General features: G+C 36.8%; 2 protein-coding genes across 2 annotated transcripts; one reads left to right on the forward strand and one right to left on the reverse strand.

The window, feature by feature from the left end:
* Positions 1 to 1,564: 1,564 nt before the first annotated feature.
* Positions 1,565 to 2,453, reverse strand: LOC137954802 (protein LURP-one-related 6-like). Its single transcript, XM_068801699.1, has 3 exons — positions 2,161 to 2,453; positions 1,850 to 2,080; positions 1,565 to 1,741 (listed from the first exon to the last, which is right to left on the reverse strand). Exons 1-3 carry the CDS (start codon positions 2,395 to 2,397, stop codon positions 1,601 to 1,603), a joined length of 609 nt encoding a protein of 202 aa, XP_068657800.1. The 5' UTR covers positions 2,398 to 2,453; the 3' UTR covers positions 1,565 to 1,600.
* A 13,084-nt stretch (positions 2,454 to 15,537) lies between these two features.
* LOC137956661 (trimethyltridecatetraene synthase-like) lies at positions 15,538 to 18,152 on the forward strand. Its single transcript, XM_068804235.1, has 2 exons — positions 15,538 to 16,506; positions 17,389 to 18,152. Exons 1-2 carry the CDS (start codon positions 15,595 to 15,597, stop codon positions 18,016 to 18,018), a joined length of 1,542 nt encoding a protein of 513 aa, XP_068660336.1. The 5' UTR covers positions 15,538 to 15,594; the 3' UTR covers positions 18,019 to 18,152.
* Positions 18,153 to 18,607: the final 455 nt, after the last annotated feature.

Here is an 18,607-nt window from a genome sequence, read left to right on the forward strand (position 1 = left end):
TACTCTATCTGAGATTAGGCAAATCAAAGTATATTTGTTCTGATACCACTTATTGGGTTTTAAAAGGACAAACATATAGGGGGAGTGAATAGGTCTATCAAATTTTAAAGGCGAAGTCAATCTTTAACACACTTGAAAAGCTATTAAATCAATATACACAACAAGTAATCCGGTCACTCAACAATACACCGATATTTTTATAATGGTTCACAACCTATATTTAATTGCTATATCTACTCGCAAAATCTTTTAACCTCAAAGTTAAATTCATAAATAAAAGAAAAACAACATCTATAGCAATAGACCCAAGGGTCTAATTTACAACACCTGGGACTTATGGTCAGTAGTATCTAGGTACATGCACCCATACTCTTAAAGGGATTTTTAGTAATAGCTACTCATCAGTTTCTTCAACTGTTGATTGTTTTACTACAAAGCAAGGACTACTTATTTTACAATTAAACTCAAAAGCTCTAATATAGGCAGATATTACAATAACAAAGCACAAGAAAAGTATACTCAATTTGAGGTGATACTACTATAATTGGTAGCTCAATTTAATCTCAAACGATATTTTTAAAACTAAAAAATTAGAGTTTACAAAGTTGTGGGATGTCCTAAATATAAAGTGTAACATAGTAGACTCATATCCAAAATAAGACAACTCAGATTTTTCAATTTAAAAATCAGATCTATCAAGTTTAGTATGGAAAACACAAAGTACTCACTAAATTTTAAAATTTAGCTTTAACAAAATACTTCCTTATTTTGGCAATTCTACAAATAATGATGATCTATGTTGGCCAAGCCGAATCTAAGAAGCGTTTTTACAATTTTATCTTGAAGTGAGTCATTGGATCGACCTTCATATTTTGCTGCTTTCTCATTTCTTCAATGCATCTGATCACTTACAAAGCGTTTTCTCTCTCTTCTTGTCTCATCAAGGCCTATCCAATCGGTCAGACTCCTTTGTCATTCGATCAAGCAATGGTTGAGCGGTAGGCCTTCATTATCTCTTTGGATTATTTTACATGAATTGTGTGTTTGTGCATTTAAATTTCAGATTTACTTCATAGGTATTTGTCACCGTTAAAATTAAGCTCATGGAGATCTTTACGCCAACACAATCCCTCCATTAATTGTTTGTAGTACATAGAAGCTCTATTACTCCCACTGTCACCATTACGATGAAAGGTTCCACCCCCATGGGGCAGTCTATATTTATGTATTTTAGGTTGCACACTAGTTCAACCTGCTTAAACTTTTTCAAATAGAGTGGAACAATTTTGATAACATTGCTTCGAACCATTATTTCAAAAGGATCCTCAAATGAAAAAGAACCAAAAAGGGAGGAAAAAAAACTGATTTTCTTCTTACAAGTACTATGGATGAACTCCAAAATACATGGAAGTGAACATAAAGTAAGCTTCAGTGCTCTCATCAAGAGAGACATGATTGAGCACAACGTAACCAGAAGATGGATAAAAAAGAACCACTTCCGTTCTATATTCACAAAACAATGGTGAATGAAGGGAAAACGAAGAAAGACAATGAGTAGATAAAAACGATTTGGATAAACCCTGTGTCATCTTTGGTTGCTTTAGCTTGCAGTTGACTGGCCGTATATGTTGTCGAGAACGGCAATGACTCCAAAAACAAAGGCCTGATCAACTCCGGGCTGCACCACCACATGGTACACATCTTTGCTTCCCATTAATTCCTTTACTTCTACAATGCCTACCTGCATCAAGAAATGGATCATAAAGAGAAAGGCCTGGAAGCAATCAAATCAATAAATGTCTTAATTTCAATTCCTCTCTCTCTCTCTCTCTCATATATATACAAACACCTGAGCTGCAACATTTCTTCCTCTGTCCCTAATGCAACAATCTCTACCAACGAAGGATCCCCTAACTTCAAAGTCCCAATCTCTGCCATGGGATCCAATAGATACTGTAATTTTGTTCTTTAAAGCCCAGGCTGATGGTTCTTTTAAGCTAAAAACCAGTTTCTCTTCTCCCTCGTCGTGCGTGTATCCCTTCCATTGTTTATGGGCGCTCAAAGCTTGTATGACGCCCCCCTGGAAAATTTGAAAGAATTAAATGGGATAGAGAATGCATGGAATTAAGATTAGAGAAAGATGTGGGTGATGTGAGATACCATTCGTCGAATCACAAGTAAGGAAGCACCGTCGCCATCTCTCACAATCAACTTTCCTTTGGTTCCAAGGTTGCCGCATCCATCTGCTCTGAAAACCATCTCTTGGCGACAGTTAGTTACCACAAAACCACCTCCGTTTACAGCAGGAGGCCTGTTTCTGACGATGAAAACTAATGGGGAAGAAGAGCAGTAGATCTTGCTCACGATAGGCACACTACCAGATGCTGCGGCAGACATTTTTGCTTCGTCGTTGGGATGGGAATTTTGGGTTCTGAAGCGTGGGTTATATAACCTCCATCGTATGGGAGAGAGAGAGAGAGGTTGATGTGCGTAAGGAGGGCTGGATGGTTACTTGTTCAAATGTCGGGTGACACGGAATCTTTGACCATCAGATTGCTTGTAGAAGGCATGAAAGGAATCCTTTTGACTGTAAGAAAGGTTGTAAAGTCGCATGCATGTTTTTAAATTGAGTTTAGAAGTCAAAAAGAGGTCGAAGTTTGGCAACCCGAAGGGAATATTTGGCAACTCGAAGGGAATATTTAGTTTTAAACCGACTCTACTGGTTCAATTAAGTCCAATCTTTCATAAAAAAATCTAGAAATTATTTCTCTTCCGTTTCTCTTACATTTCATAATTGCTCCTCGTTAATTTATTTCCTAATTCTACACAACACGTGGACTCTACACAACGCTATTGGATAAAATGAGAAAGTAACGAGTAGACTCTTGAGCTGCGCAAAAAGGCGTTTGCGTGTTACAGAGTTTGTGTAAGAAAACGGCACTCCTCCGTCTTTATCCGGTGCCTTTCCGAGCTTAGCTGCTCTTTCTCATTGTTAACGATCTCTCTTATTTTCTATCCTTGTATTTCACAAATTATAAAGGAGCAGCCCTTTTTCTTGTTTAATTTCCTTCCAGATTAGGCCTTTCTATATGTTGAAATTCCAAATAAGACCACCTAGATGTTGTATTTATGAATAAGGCCTGATCCGATTACAGCTAAGAAAAACCATTAATTTTGAAGGTAATTTAATAATAAAATTTTAAAATTACATACAAAAGGTATGAGACTTTTCCACTGAAGGTGGAAGTTCCCCTCTTCTGCTCCCTCCCATCCTAAGAGAAGAGAGCCCCAGCCACAGCTGCCTCCTCCTCCTCCTCCTCCTCCTCTTCCGGGGGAGCTAAAAAGTTTATAGAAAATATCCCTCATTATTAAAGGTGGGAGTGATTGCCCCCCTTTGATCCACTTGGCTTAGACAATGTGAAGATATCGCCCTCACACTTACAAAGAGGTTGATGGTGGATTTGAGAAGCATGCCCAATTTTAAGGAGATTGCGGATTATAGCCTTCTCATGGGGATAAGCAGTAGGAATGGATGTGGTTGATCAACCACATGATTTTTGAGGCTCTTGCATTGAAGGAACTTAGTGTTTTTGTGAAATGAAGGGTTTTGGGAATGATTAGACGAGTCTAACAAAATTTTATAATTTTTATATGTTACTTGCATTTTGTTGAAAAATTATAGTATTAGATCATAAAAGAAAATTTTAAAATTTCTATTTTGTCAATGAATTTAATATTTATTGTCTATATGAATGAATGAATGAAGGAATGAAGAAAGAAATAAGAAACAACTAAATGTGAAGAATGAAGCACAATTGGCACTCGATGAAGTTTAACTGAGTTGTTGAGGTTATGTTTACTTTGCTCTAGTTGGTGAAAGTGGAAACATTTTTTTCTAAATAAAAAAGATTATGTAAATTTTTAAAAATAATAAAAATCTAATTTAGTAATTTTACTTTTTTCTTGTAACAATGTTACCTTAATTTTCAATTAGATGAGTATTATAAGCTATATTTGTGGGGTGATGGTGCTATTGACATTGATCTCTTTAGGAGAACCAATCTTAGGGCTGTTCTTAGATGGGGTGATAGATTTGAGGATAAATATGCGAGTGTAATAATAGTTTTAGTCATAATTTTTTTTGTAAATTACATTCTTACCAAAGAGAATTATATTATTTGTTATAGTATATTCAAAAGAATGAGACACAACTAATGAAGGAAGAAACAACAACTACAAACTAGTACCCTCATGATTTGTGGGCAATAGTACAGGTTATAGTAGGTCCTAGATCTGGTTATGTCAAGGGGGTACCCAAGGTCATCCACCTCTTAGCAAGGGCACTTCAATGGTCACATCAACGCTTGAAAAGGAGTTGCACTAGATTAGATCAATGTTGGTAGTGTGTCAAAACAAGATGTTAATGAGATACACTTTCTTTGAGCTGATCATACTCATGAGTTATTAACTCTTCAATCTCAATATGATGAAATATGTGAGTTCAATCTGCAATTCTTGTGGAACAATCAAAAAGGCTATGTGTGTGTAAATGAATACAAGTACATGAGAAAAATGTTTAGGAATAAGGAATGAAAAATTGACACAGGTTGTAAACACGGGTATAACAAGGACCCAAGTAGAGGGTAAAGTGCCTCAAATCAGTGATAAGTGTACACTTGATGGAGTATTTAGTGAGGCAATATCATGTGATAGTGTTATAAAAAAAACAAGAATTTTTTTTATGTTTCACAAGATCTAGTAGCAGGTAATATCTGTACAATTGAAAAATTGAGGTTGAATTGGATTCATGTTTATGCTAAATATTTGTCTTGAGATATCTATGTCGGATTAATGTTATTATTAGACAGTACCCATGGTGTTAATGGAATGATACCAATAGGAGTGTATATATAGAATTGTGTGATGGTTAAAGTATATAGAAATTCTGAGTTGGGTTAAATGGTAAAAATTTATAGAAGTATGTATAAGTTTTAAGTTTAAATATGTGCCATCTTTTGTGATAGATAATCTTTCTTTTTTAGATTCCTATTTGTTTTCGAAGTTTTCTGTGACCAGAGTAGGAGATATTAGGCAATAGCTCACCACCTATGTGGACACTTTTTCAGGGGTATAAGGGAGTTGGGTAGCTAGTTTCATACACGGGCGAAAGCACTCAAGGAGTCATTCATACACGGGCGAAAGCACTCAAGGAGTCATAAGTAGGAGATTGGGTAGGTATAAGAGTTTGAATTTGTTAGACAATTATATGTTTTTAATCTAAAGTTGGAGAGTATGTACCCAGGATATCTAAAACATGTACAAGTATGTGATGTAAAATAAGGAGTCTGACACTAGCCCCTTGAAAGTGTGTATACTTATTGTGAACTTAGGAGTATTAAAATGTTAAAATTATGTAAGTAGTTAAAAAAAATTAGCACCTTAAAGAAGGAGTCCATGAGTTAGAATTTGGGTGTGACAGTAATCCTTGACTTGGAGTCTTCTTTAAGTACCAAAGAATTATTTCTAATGCTTCCCAATGAGATTGTTTTGGTTGGTGCATAAATTGGCTGATAACACTAATTGAATAAAATATATTTGGTTTTGTCACTACGAGATAGATCAACTTTCTAACTAATTGTTGAAAGAGGCCAACATCAACATCACTACCAGTTCCAAGACACAACTTAACATTAGGTTCCATAGGTGTATCAGCTAGCCTACAACCAAGCATTCTGGTTACCTTTAAAATATTAAGCACATACTTCCTTTTTTATAGAATTATACCATGCCTAGACTAAAGCACTTCAATACATAGGAAGTACTAGAGAAGTCCTAGGTCTTTGGTTTGAAACACCTTATTTAGGTCATTCTTAACGTACTCAATGCCACTAAGGTCACTACCAATAATAACAATGTCATCCACATATACAACCATAAGAATGTTTCCCTTAGTGGTGTTTTTGGTAAAAACTAAGTGATCACTTTCACACCTCTTAAACCAAGCTTTTTAATCACAAAGGTAAATTTATCAAACCAAGCCCGAGGAGTTTACTTCAACCCATAGATTACCTTATTCAGTTGACATACTTGCTACCCCTCAACCACATAACTAGGTGGTTGGCTCATGTAGACTTATTTAAATAAAATACCATTCAAAAAGGCATTCTTGATATCTAACTAATGTAACTCCCATTTAAAATTGGTTGTGAGACAAATAAGAAGTTGTACAAAATTCATTTTGGTAACTGGTGAAAACGTTTCATCGAAATCAACACCATACTATGTATAATTTTTAGCGACCAACTGAGCCTTATACCTGGCAACAAATCCATCTGGATTAAACTTGAGGGAAAATACCCATTTGCACCCAATTGCCTTTTTGTAGGAGCAAGATAAAACATATTCCAAGTTCAATTTTTCTACATAGCTCAAATCTCTTCACCGATGGTAGCTTTCAGCCTCAAATCATTTAAAGCATCTTCATAGCAGGTAGGAACAGTGGAAGATGACATTATAGATAAAAAATAAACACAACTTGGAGACAATCAATGAGTGGAAACACAATGGGAAATAGGGTGTGAAGTGGATGGAGGTCTAACGATGGTAGAATGGGGATCTTTGAAAAGAGCAATGGATCTAGTATCAGTTAGAAGATGGGCTCAAAGCCCACACGTCCAAGGAAGAAAACCCACACATCCAAGAGGTGGCATATTGATAAATAAGAAGACTTCTCATAAAGATGGCATGAAGATGTAATTAATTGTCTATTTAGTCTCTTCTCTTGTAATTCTATAGCCCTAAGGGCATTGTAAAAACTATAAATAGAGGTCCTTGGCTAAGAGGTAGAGTATTAAGTTCTCTCCTCTCTTCTCAAAATTTTCCAAACTCTCCTCTCCCTTCTCTTGGAGGCCAGTCTCTAAACTCTCTCTCCTTTCTCTCTTCTTCTTCGTCTCCTTCTTCTTCTCCTCTCCCTCTTTGGCTCGAGATCATTATGAAAGAGTCATAAATTCTACATGGTATTGGAGATGAGGATTTAGGACTCCAAAATTTAAGTGATGCTTAAGTACCTTTGAAGGTTTCACTCAAGGTGCTCTGCAAGGAAGAAATTCAACCATGGAAGATAAGTGATTTCTGGTTATATTTTTTCTTACATTCATACTATGTATTGAGCCATTGATCTCTATATCACATCAAGAAACAAATGGCTTTTATATGAGAAGTTGTGAAAGCTAATACTTGGTGTTTAAAGGATATTACGACCTTGATCTTCTTGCACTCAAATATTACAAGTTTGTTCAAGATCGGTTTCCTACAAGGTTATGATGACCTATTAATTATGAAGTTGATGGTTATATGATGGAATAATGATACGAGACTTGCCTAAGACTTAACTTGATCTCTCATTATTCAAAACCAATAGTTTACTTGATTTTTTTGGATTAAATCAAGTTGGTTTATAATTTATGGTACTCGGATTCTCCAAATATATAGAAATTGATTTAGGGACTTTGCCGAGATCAAAGAGCAGTTGGTTTTTGGTTATATATGATTTTTTGTAATTGCTAATTTATTCTCCAACCCTTTAAGACTTATGAGCAATTTTATTGCCTAAAGGATTTTTGGAAATGAGTAAGGGAAATGTGTCTTTTTAAGTGATAAATATAACACCTATCATAAGGAAAAGTTAAGTCATGCTTAGGTTAAGAACCAACCACGAGTTCTTGAATTTTTGAAAACCAAAAAGAGGATTTGAATTGGTATTGAGTAATTGATCTACTCCACTTAAGATATGATTTTTGGTTTATATGGTGCCTGATTTAGTGGCTAATGTAGTGGATAAGAACTTATCATTATTTGAAAGTAACTAGCATTTGAAAGAAGGTTGTTCAAATTTGATTAAGTAGTGTATTTTTAAAATTTGAACAACGGATATTTTTTTCAAACATAAGCCTCCCAAGATTTGGGTTTCAGTTTGAATACAAGTTCGATTTTTTTGGACTCTTACGGTCCTTCTTGAGTTTAAAATTCAGATTGAGAGGAAGGTAGCCACCTCACTCAAGTTACCTCTTTTTTTGGACAACATATCATTGCTTTAATTGCTTCTCAAGATTGATTATTGGATTATATCAGTTCTACTTCAGTCCATATCACTTCTTGAATATTGGATTATAGCAATTATGCAATCTTAATTGGAGTTTTAGTTTGATTGGATCTTCATCATATCCTCCTCTTGATTGTGCTTTACTAAGTATTGGTTTACTTAAGATGGCTAAAGAAAATACAAGTAGTAAGAGTGACATACTCAAAATTACTACTATTCCCTTAAGGGGATTATCCAATTATCTTAGTTGGTCTCAATCGGTAAAAAGGTTTCTTATTACTCGAGACCTTCTCGGTCACTCAACCATGCCTTTTCCACCGATTGATGAAGAAAGTCAATCCTATCTAAAGTGGGTTAAGGATGAAAATTTGGTAGTTATTTGGCTTATTAATAGTATGGAAGAAAATGTAGCCAACAATATTGTCCACTTAGATTCAACCAAACAGATTTGGGACACTTGTACTAAGTTATATTCTAGTATGACTTCTTTACAAAAGTTATTTGATGTATTGAAAACATGCTCAATACTAAGCAAGGAGACAATATTCATAAAGTTTTGGCTCAATTTTTGGGTCTACTTCAAGAGTGGAAGATCACTCAACCATACTACACCGATATATCGGATCAAGAGAAGCAAAGGGAGGCTTTAGCAACAACAATTTTTTTTGACAAATATGAAGTCATACCTTAAACTTTCTAAGACCCGACTTCTTAGCTTCTTCGTACTACAGTCCTGTGATGAAATAAGTGCCACATTTCTGCGAATCTTTGATCCATCTCTTAATTCAAATAACGATGTTTCATCTGTTATGTATTCAGGTAATAGAGATATATCATGCACCAACCGAGGCCGCGACAGAAATTCTAGAGGGGGCCAAACAAGAGGTGGTAGAACCGGTCCTAGCTACTCTCACATAAAGCCTCGAATATGCACTTATTGTGGCGGTCAAAACCACCTTGCGGAAACTTGTTGGAAGCTTCATGGAAAACTGGAATGGTCCATGGCTACTCCAGCCTCCGTTCCCAATGATACATGGGAAGAAAAAGCTGAATCACAAATCCGGAAGATGACTCTCTCACTCGTGAAGACTATGAAACATTTCAAAAAATGAAGTCATTCATGGAGTCTTCCCTTACATATTTACCTACGGTTGCTATCAATATTGCTTCAGGTATGTTTTCTTCCACTTCCTCCTCTTCATCTTGGATAATAGACTCTGGGGCCTCCGAACATCTCTTAGGTAAAAAACATATGCTAAATTGTTTATCTACATGCATTCCCGATAAGTTTGTTACTATAGCTAATGGTACCCAAACCAAAGTACTTGGCAAGAGATCATCTTTTATTACACCCTCTATCCCACTTTGAGATGTCCTATTTGTTCCTCAATTCCCTTTAAACTTACTCTCGGTAATTCAAATCACAAAACATCTAAATTGTTTTGTCACCTTCTCACCCTCTTCTTGTGTATTTTAGGATCTAATAACGAAGCGGATGATTGGTGGAGGCCATGAAAATGGGGGTTTGTATTACTTAGACTTGCCTCCATGAGCTGCACTTTCATCCTCTCCATCTGAAGCACAACTTTGGCACAATCGGCTTGGACATCCTTCTACATCTTTACTTCGGCATTTATTTCCTTCGTTAAAGTTTTTGTCTGCTTTAAATAGTGAGTTTTGTCAATTAAGAAAACACCAAAAGAGTACATATTCTCCTTGCCCTACCAATAAAAGTGTTGATCCTTTTTCTCTAGTACATTCTGATGTATGGGGACTCTTGAGTGTCTCCAATATTTCTCAAGTTAAATATTTTTTTACTTTTTTTGATGATTTTACCCGGGTTACTTGGTTATACCTATTTAAATAAAGATTTGACATATTTACTATTTTAAGGCCATTCATGCTATGGTAATAACCCATTTTGGCAAGAAAATTAAAGTACTTAGGTCTGATCATGTTAAGGAGTACTCGTTTAATGAGTTTTAGTCCTTCTATGAAGGTAATGCCCTTATCCATCAAACATCATGTGCCTACACACCTCAACAAAATGGTTTTGTCGAAAGAAAGAATCGTCATCTACTCCATGAAGGAACCCTACTTTTATTGGCCTCATACCATACTTACGGCATGTTTCCTTATCAATAGGTTACCTTCATTTGTACTTGCTCATAAGACTCTATATTTTGTATTATTTCCTAGTGAAGACCTATTTTCTCTTCCCGTAAAAGTCTTTGGGTGTGCTTGTTTTGTCCATCTCACATCTCCTCAAAAATGTAAACATGTTCCTCGCTCTATGAAGTAAATTTTCTTGGGTTACTCTCGCAACCAAAAATATTATGTCTGTTACAATCCTACTCTTTCGAGGTTACTTGTGTCTTGGGATGTGACATGTTTTTAGGACACCTCATTCTATTCCTCAAATGATGCTCCTCCGGGTCTATCATTCCCTCCTACCACTCCTCGTCCATTTGTGCCAATGTCACTCCGCCCTCTGAAGCATCGACCAACACTACACCTATGGAGTTTTCAGATCCTACCGAGGTAAGTCCTTTTTCCCCTATTCCATTTGGTCCATAGTTTGATACTCGACCCATTGCTCTAAAAAAAGAACCTCGTACTTGCACTACTTCTCATCCTATATCCAACTTTATGTCTCATCGTCACTTGTCTTCTACATGTTATCAGTTGCTTGCATCTCTTTCTTCCATCTCTATTGTACAGTCTTATTAGGAGGCCTTGAAACATCCAGGATGGAAGGTGGCTATGGATGAAGAAATGCAAGCATTATATGAAAATCAGACATGGTACTTAGCACCACTTCCAAAAGGTAAGAAACCGGTGAGTTGTAAATAGGTTTTTACCATCAAATATGATCTGAATGGGTCCATTTCTCACCTTAAGGATCGCCTCATCACTAAAGGGTACACTCAATGTTATAGAGTGGATTATGAGGAGACTTTCTCTCTTGTTGCCAAGTTAAATTTATCAAACCAGAATCTCTTATTGCCAAGTTCAATTCGGTATCCTCGGGCCTAGTTTGATAAATTTAGCCAAACACTATTATGGTTTGGATTTTGTCGGTGCTCAATAGATCATTCGGTATTTATTAAAGATACCTCAAAAGGAAGATATTATTGGCTATGTATGTTGATGATATTTTCTTAATCGACAATTATGCGAATAACATACAAGAAGGAAAAAATATGATATGTCATGAATTTAAAACTACAGATCTTGGACTTCTAAATTATTTTTTTGGCATAGAAGTTCTTCAATCCAAGTATAAAATAATATTATCTTAGAGGAAGTATGTCTTGAACCTCCTCAAAGAAACCAAAATGATGGGGTGCCACCCAACTGACACACCTATGAATGTGAATATTAAATTATGTGCAAGTTCTAGAGAAGATATTGATATTGGCAATTATCAAAGACTTGTGGGAAAATTTATCTACGTCATAGTAACTAGACCAGACATATCATATGTCGTAAGTGTGGTGAGTTAGTACATGCATAAACCACAACTTACCCATTGGAAAGCCTTGGAAAGGATATTATGATACTTAAAAGGATCCCTAGGAAGAGGATTGCTTTATAAGAAAAATGGCCACTTCAACATAGAAGGTTACATGGAGAAGAAAGAAGCAAAATATGGTTGCGAGATCTAATGTAGAAGCAGAATACAGGGATATGGCTCACACAGTTAGTGAACTCCTATGGATCAGGTCCCTTCTTATCGAATTAGGATTTTATAAAGGAGGTTCTATGGGTCCATATTGTGATAACCAAGTAGCTATTCATATCACTTCAAATCTAATCTTCCATGAAAGGACCAAACACATTGAGGTGGATTACAACTTTGTATGAGAAATTTCAAGCATGTATAATCTCCCTCAAACATGTTTGATCACAAGAGTAAGTTGCAGATATTCTTACTAAACCTGTTATATCTAAGATCCTATCTTTTATATGTGGCAAGCTAGGTATTTATAATGTCTTTTCTCCTCCAGCTTGAGATGGAGTGTTAGAAGATGGGCTCAAACCCACACATCCAGGGAAGAAAGCCCACATATCCAAGAGGTGGCATATTGGTAAATAAGAAGACTTCTCATAAAAATGGCATGAAGATATAATTACTTGTTTATTTATGTTTCTTCTCTTGTAATATTGTAGCCCTAAGGACATTGTAAAAACCATAAATAGAGGTCATTGGCTAAGAGGTAGAGTATTAAGTTCTCTCCTCTCTTCTCAAATTCGTCCAAGCTCTCCTCTCCATTCTCTTGGAGGTCGATCTCTAAAATCTCTCTCTTATTCTCTTCTTCTTCTCCTCTCCCTCTTTGGCTCAATAGCATTATGAAGGAGCCCTAAATTCTACAATATCATAAGGTGGGTGATAGACTACTGAAAAGAAGGGAGGAGAACATACTGCATGATCGTTAGAAGACTCCATAGGTGATTGATCAACGAGTCTAGAGAAAGGGTCCATTGAAGGCTGGTCACCAGTTTGAAAGTCATGATCCACTGGAATAAGCAGCTTGGGCATCCCTGTAGTTGGTGTAAAACTAGGTGGACAACTAGCTGAAAATAGCTTTGATTCTAAAAGGAGACATTTGTTGAGACAAACGATTTCTTCAATGATGGGGAGTAACACACATAACCCTTTTGGTTTTTTGAATTCCCCAAGAAAATGCACTTAATGATACATGATAGCTTGTCTATCAATCGACGTTTCCTTGAAGCATTGACCATATGTCTTTCATTTCCTTCCTTCAAGGCAAAAAGCTCTTCCTTGAGTTTTGCAATCTCATGTCTTTGATCATTGCATTTTTCCTTATATTTATTTAGACTATAAATTGATTTCTGTAAAAGAAATTCTAGTCTGTTTTTAGCATCCGAGTCACTTTCCTCTTTTGAAGTGGTAGACTCTTCATCATCTTCAATGGCCTTGAGTCTTACAACACTCTCTTCTTCATTAAAACAGTTGGACTCTTCTTCCATGGCATCCCAAGCTGAGATCAAAACTTTCTTCTTGTTTTTTTTTTTATCTTTTCATGAGGATGATGTTCTTACTTAAAAGTTTGGGCATTGTTCCTTTTGTGCCATGGTTTACCATACTCAAAATAAACATTAGTTTTCTTAAAAGATTTTTCATTTTGAGTTCTAAAATGACATTTTCTAAAATTTTCCTTTCTTTCTTTCTATTCATTATTTGAAGGTGTCTAGTGATGAAACTCGCCTCATCGGAGTCTTACGGGAGCCAAAATTCTTATGGTGGAGTCTTACAAGAGTCTCACTAGAGGAGGTCTCACTGAAGAGTCTCAGTTAAAAGTGTTTTAGTTATGTTAATCTTCTATTTGTGTTCAGTTGTTTAATTGTTCTAGGATTTATTTTTTAGTGTTTAAATTTGGTTGTAACTGGGACAAGGATAATGTAATTGTAATTGGATTCTCTTTGTTTCCTCTATTATAAATAGATGTTCATTGTACTTAAATTACAACAAGTTAGTGAGGTATTTCTCTTTTCTAGAAATTCAACATTTATAAGTGAGTTACCATTATTTTTAGCAACTCAAATCGTGAATTAACATTATTTTTTTTTGAAGATTTTGCAACAAATTTAACTATTTTTTTATAAAATGACGAAGAATAATTTTCTAGGAGAAACGAGTCTTAAACAACTAGTTTTTTAACCATTTGATCATATCAATTTAAGTGATTTTGCGCTCTATACAATTCACCAAGCCCTGTTACAGTAAAAACCAAAGCTCCTACTACATCCTTGGTACTTTGAGAATTTCAAATCAATTAAAAAATATCAAAACAATGAAGTATTTCTATAGAGCTCAATACTCGAGCCCACGATTTTAAATATAAAAATGTACTTGGTGTTTTTCATATTGAACTTGATTGATTCTATTTTGAAATGAAGTCATTTGAATTCAATATTTGTTTAGGCTGTGAGTTTACTATATTAGAGTTTACATTTAGGCCATCCACGACTTTTTCAAATCTGGTTTTTGAGTTTTAGAAATCGCAACTAATACTTAGATGTTGTTCAATTGAAATTAAATTGAGTTGTTAATTGTTATGATAGTAGCACCTAGGATTAAGTATATTTTTCTTACACTTTGTTATTGTAATATCTACCTAAATTAGAGGTTTTAAGCTTAATTATAAATCCAGTAATTCTTTTTATGCTATCAACCAATCAAGACTTCCCTTGAAGGGTCTTGGTGCTAGTACCTAATAGTCGAAAACCATAAGTTCCAAGTATTGAATTGGTGGCATAATGTAGACTTTTGAGTTTACTATTGTAGATGTCATTAAGGTTTTACTTCGTGAATTTAACTCTAAGGTGAAAAGCCTTTGGAAATTGATGTAACAATCCAAGATAGGGTTGTGACCTATTATAAAAAATAACATTGTATTGTTAATTGATTGACTTGTTTGCTATATTTGATAAATTAAGTTGTTTTGGAGTGAGTTAAAGATTAAATTACCCTTTAAATTTTGTTAAACCTATTCGCCTCACCCTTCTCAGTTTATCTTTTTATGATCGAACAATATCATTGCTCGAGACTATCATTTTGTTTCGAACAAGGCATCTTATAAAGCAATGTTATATTGGAGACAATTGGTGCAGCCGTGACAACAACTATCCTATTGGGGCATTTTTATATTAGTTTGTTCCTATTAGATTAATTTAGTAGTGAAGACAGCAGGAATTAAATGTATACCTCCTATCTGTGTACATAAATCATTTAAAGTGTTATTGAATTGCCTTAGACAATGTATCTCAAATGTGTAAGTACAAATATAAAGTTTGAAGGTTGACATGAAGCTTCATGCAAATGGGCCTAATCACTGCAGCCTGTTCAATCACCGCGTGTCTTTCTGCCTTTCTCTAAAGGAATCAAGAAGAGGGTACTTTGGATGCTTCTTGCGGCCTTTTGAGTTGTACAGTAAAAAAATTAAATAAAGCATTAGTGTGAAATTGTGAAACACATTGAGGGGTCTGTGTTGCACGTTGATGGGCCCAATGGCATGTCTCACGGCCAGAGAATTATAGCTCCTCGAACCGTCCTCGACGTCCCGACTGGCCGTGTCTTTTGGCTTCTAAGTTCTAACTTCTAACATCCGAGTCAAAGTCTTCGTCTTCCACTCGGGTCATTTCCTTGCTCTTTCTCACAATTAAAAAACTCTCCACTGCGCTTTCTTAACCACAATTTGGAGGATGGATCGTCAACTTCTCTGTTTACTTTTCGTCGGTGAGGTGAGAGCGTAAATATCCTAGGCAATTTCACTGCCTTTTAATAATGAAAATAGATCGCTATAACCATTTTTCTACCACGAAACCTTCCTAGAATTCGCCGGTTACAATTTAAAACTCATCATAATTACCCATCCTCCTCCTTTCCACCAATTATAAATAGTTGGAGCGGCGTGGCGTTTGTTCCCAGCTCTATCCTCCTCAGCTTTTAATCATTCATCGAAATGGAGTCTATTACCGGGCCAGTTTGTGTAGCAGCTCTGTTGGCTTCCGTCGCTCTCTTATTTAGAACCTTATTCGGCCTTCGTCGCCGGAAACTAAACCTTCCCCCCGGCCCTAAGCCATGGCCGATCATCGGCAATCTCAACCTCATAGGTTCCCTCCCCCACCGTTCCATCGATCAGCTTTCTCGCAAATACGGCCCCCTCATGAAGCTTCAGTTCGGCTCTTTCCCCGTTGTCGTCGGCTCCTCCGTTGAAATGGCAAAGATGATACTCAAGACCCAGGACATCAATTTCGTCGGCCGCCCCAAAACCGCTGCCGGCAAATATACCACCTACAACTACTCCGACATTACCTGGTCCCCCTATGGGGCTTACTGGCGCCAGGCGAGGAAGATGTGCCTGATGGAGCTCTTCAGCGCCCGCCGCCTCGAGTCCTACGAGTACATACGGGTGGAAGAGACACGAGCACTGCTCTCCTCGCTCGCCGCCTCCGCCAACCAGCCTATCACTCTCAAAGACCACCTCTCCACCGTCAGCCTCAACGTGATAAGCCGGATGGTCCTGGGGAAGAAATACCTGGACGAGGCAGAAGCGGTGGCGTCTGTCGTGACGCCGGCAGCGTTCAAGAAGATGCTGGACGAGCTGTTCTTGCTGAGTGGAGTGCTCAACATCGGGGACAACATCCCGTGGATCGACTTCCTTGACCTGCAGGGTTACATCAAGAGGATGAAGGCGCTGAGCAAGAAATTCGATCGGTTCCTGGAGCACGTTCTGGACGAACACAACGCGGCGAAGGCCAAACTAGGCAAGGATTTCGAGGCAAAGGACATGGTTGATGTACTGCTGGAGTTCGCCAACGACCCTAATCTTGATGTTAAGATCACCCGGGACGGCGTCAAGGCCTTTACTCAGGTGAGCATCTTCATTCTTCTCTTTTAGCGAGTATAATATGTTATTCTTCCATTATGTTTTGGGAAATTACGTTTTTTACCAAAATTTTAAAATTTAATTAGATAAACGACAACTACAGATTGAACTTATTTAAAAACAAATAATAGTAAACTACACTTGTGTATATCATGTCACATCAATAATCAGTGAGTGGAACCAATTTTAGGATGCCACATTATTAAATGACAAAAAAAACCACACTTTAAAATATAACATGCCAAACCACCTCATCATCCATTTAATACCTTTTATCATTAGTTAAAAATATTTAAAAATATAAATTTTGAAAAATTTATTTTTGATTTAAAAAATAAATTTATTAATATATTTTTTATTACCTTATATTTAAAATAATAAATTAAAAAAATATTAATTAATTTAAAAAATTAACTCTTACCTATACAGGGGTAATGACATTCCGAATGGTGACATAGCAACTGACATGGCAATCGACTCACCTAGTCATGATTTGTCATAATAACGTTACAAAGCGCAATCGGTTAAAACCTATGTGTCACTTTTGACTATACACATGTACACTTGGATCGGTCAAAATTGGATATTTTTCTAAATAAGTTCAAATGGTTGTCATTCATCTAATTAAGTTTTACAAATTAGGTAAACACATAAAATATGTGTCACTTTTGACTATACACATGTACACTTGATCGGTCAAAGTTAAATAAGTTCAAAAGGTTGTCATTTATCTAATTAAGTTTTAAAAATTAGTAAACACATAAAATCTCTACTCTGTTTTGTCTTGATTTGGTCAGCCTGTCTCTTCTGCGGGCCATGGCGACTGAACACTGTATAAACGCGTTCCTTTGTGGGTGGTGGATACAGGACTTGATAGCAGGTGGGACAGAGAGTTCAGCGGTTACAGTGGAATGGGCCATATCGGAGCTGTTGAAGCAACCAGACATGTTTGAGAAAGCAAGAGAAGAACTGGACAGAGTGATCGGGAAAGAGAAATGGGTGAAGGAGAAGGACGTGCAGAAGCTTCCCTACATCGATGCCATCATGAAGGAGACCATGAGGTTGCACCCGGTTGCGCCCATGCTTGTGCCCCGCGTCACCATAGTCGACACCCAGATCGAGGGTTATGATATCCCCGTCGGAAGTCGTATCTTCGTCAATGTCTGGACAATAGGGAGGGATCCCGAGTTATGGGATTCCCCCGACGAGTTCAGGCCGGAGAGGTTTCTGGGCAAGGCGATTGACGTCAAGGGACAAGATTTCGAGCTTCTGCCCTTCGGCTCCGGCAGGAGGATGTGTCCCGGTTACAGCCTGGGACTTAAGGTCATCCAATTGACTCTCTCTAACCTCTTACATGGCTTCACCTGGAAGCTGCCGGAGGGGATGACGCCGGAGAAGCTGGACATGGAAGAGATGTGGGGGCTCTCTACCCCTCGCAGGGACCCTCTTGTCACCGTCGTTAATCCTCGCCTCCCTCCTCATCTCTATGATGCGTAACTTCACCGCCCTCAGCCTTGCGACCACCAGTTCTGGTCTCGTAAAATCTGCTGTCAAATCTTGCTGAGAAAAGAATATAGACAGGATATATCATGCATCTTCTAATTCTGCTTATCCAAATTTACGTCAAATAATTTATTCCTGATCGCAGTAAGATTCCCAAGAAACTGTAATTTTATCGAGATCTCATCGAACATCTCTACGCGACATCGGATATCGTTGTCCTCCTTTCAGAGACAGGGACAACATGCTTCTCTCCCACAAAAAACAAAAAAACAAAAAATGATAAGAGAAAATAAAATATTTGGTGCAATTCCGTTGTTGCTGAAGGATACAGAGTGATCCTCGATTGGAACAGAGCAGTACCTACAGCAAGGTACCTACAGCAAGGCAATGCCAAAATAATGTAAACTCCGGATAAGAAAGACGGTGAATGAAAGCAAAGATACTGACACGAAATGCCTACAATTATTTTGGAAACTAATTAAACCCACTTCAGTTACACTTTTCACTCCGGAATGTTTATTAGGGTCTCTTCGGAACCCATGAAAAAGAAAAAAAATAAAAATAAAATTTTAACCATTATTAT

Source organism: Aristolochia californica, unplaced genomic scaffold, assembly GCF_029961685.1.
Source record: "Aristolochia californica isolate CCGP_79_NKW_82.1479 unplaced genomic scaffold, dmAriCali1.0.hap1 SCAF_2, whole genome shotgun sequence".
Taxonomy (NCBI): domain Eukaryota; kingdom Viridiplantae; phylum Streptophyta; class Magnoliopsida; order Piperales; family Aristolochiaceae; genus Aristolochia; species Aristolochia californica.

Bases quoted from the DNA above. Each gene is read 5' to 3' on its own strand.
- LOC137954802 (XM_068801699.1), bottom strand. From the start codon at position 2,397: ATGTCTGCCGCAGCATCTGGTAGTGTGCCTATCGTGAGCAAGATCTAC. The intron at 2,081-2,160 runs GTATCTCACATC...CAAATTTTCCAG, and splicing joins TACTTGTGATTCGACGAATG to GGGGGCGTCATACAAGCTTT. The intron at 1,742-1,849 runs GTGTTTGTATAT...TTCTTGATGCAG, and splicing joins GAAGAAATGTTGCAGCTCAG to GTAGGCATTGTAGAAGTAAA.
- LOC137956661 (XM_068804235.1), top strand. From the start codon at position 15,595: ATGGAGTCTATTACCGGGCCAGTTTGTGTAGCAGCTCTGTTGGCTTCC. The intron at 16,507-17,388 runs GTGAGCATCTTC...TGGTGGATACAG, and splicing joins GCGTCAAGGCCTTTACTCAG to GACTTGATAGCAGGTGGGAC.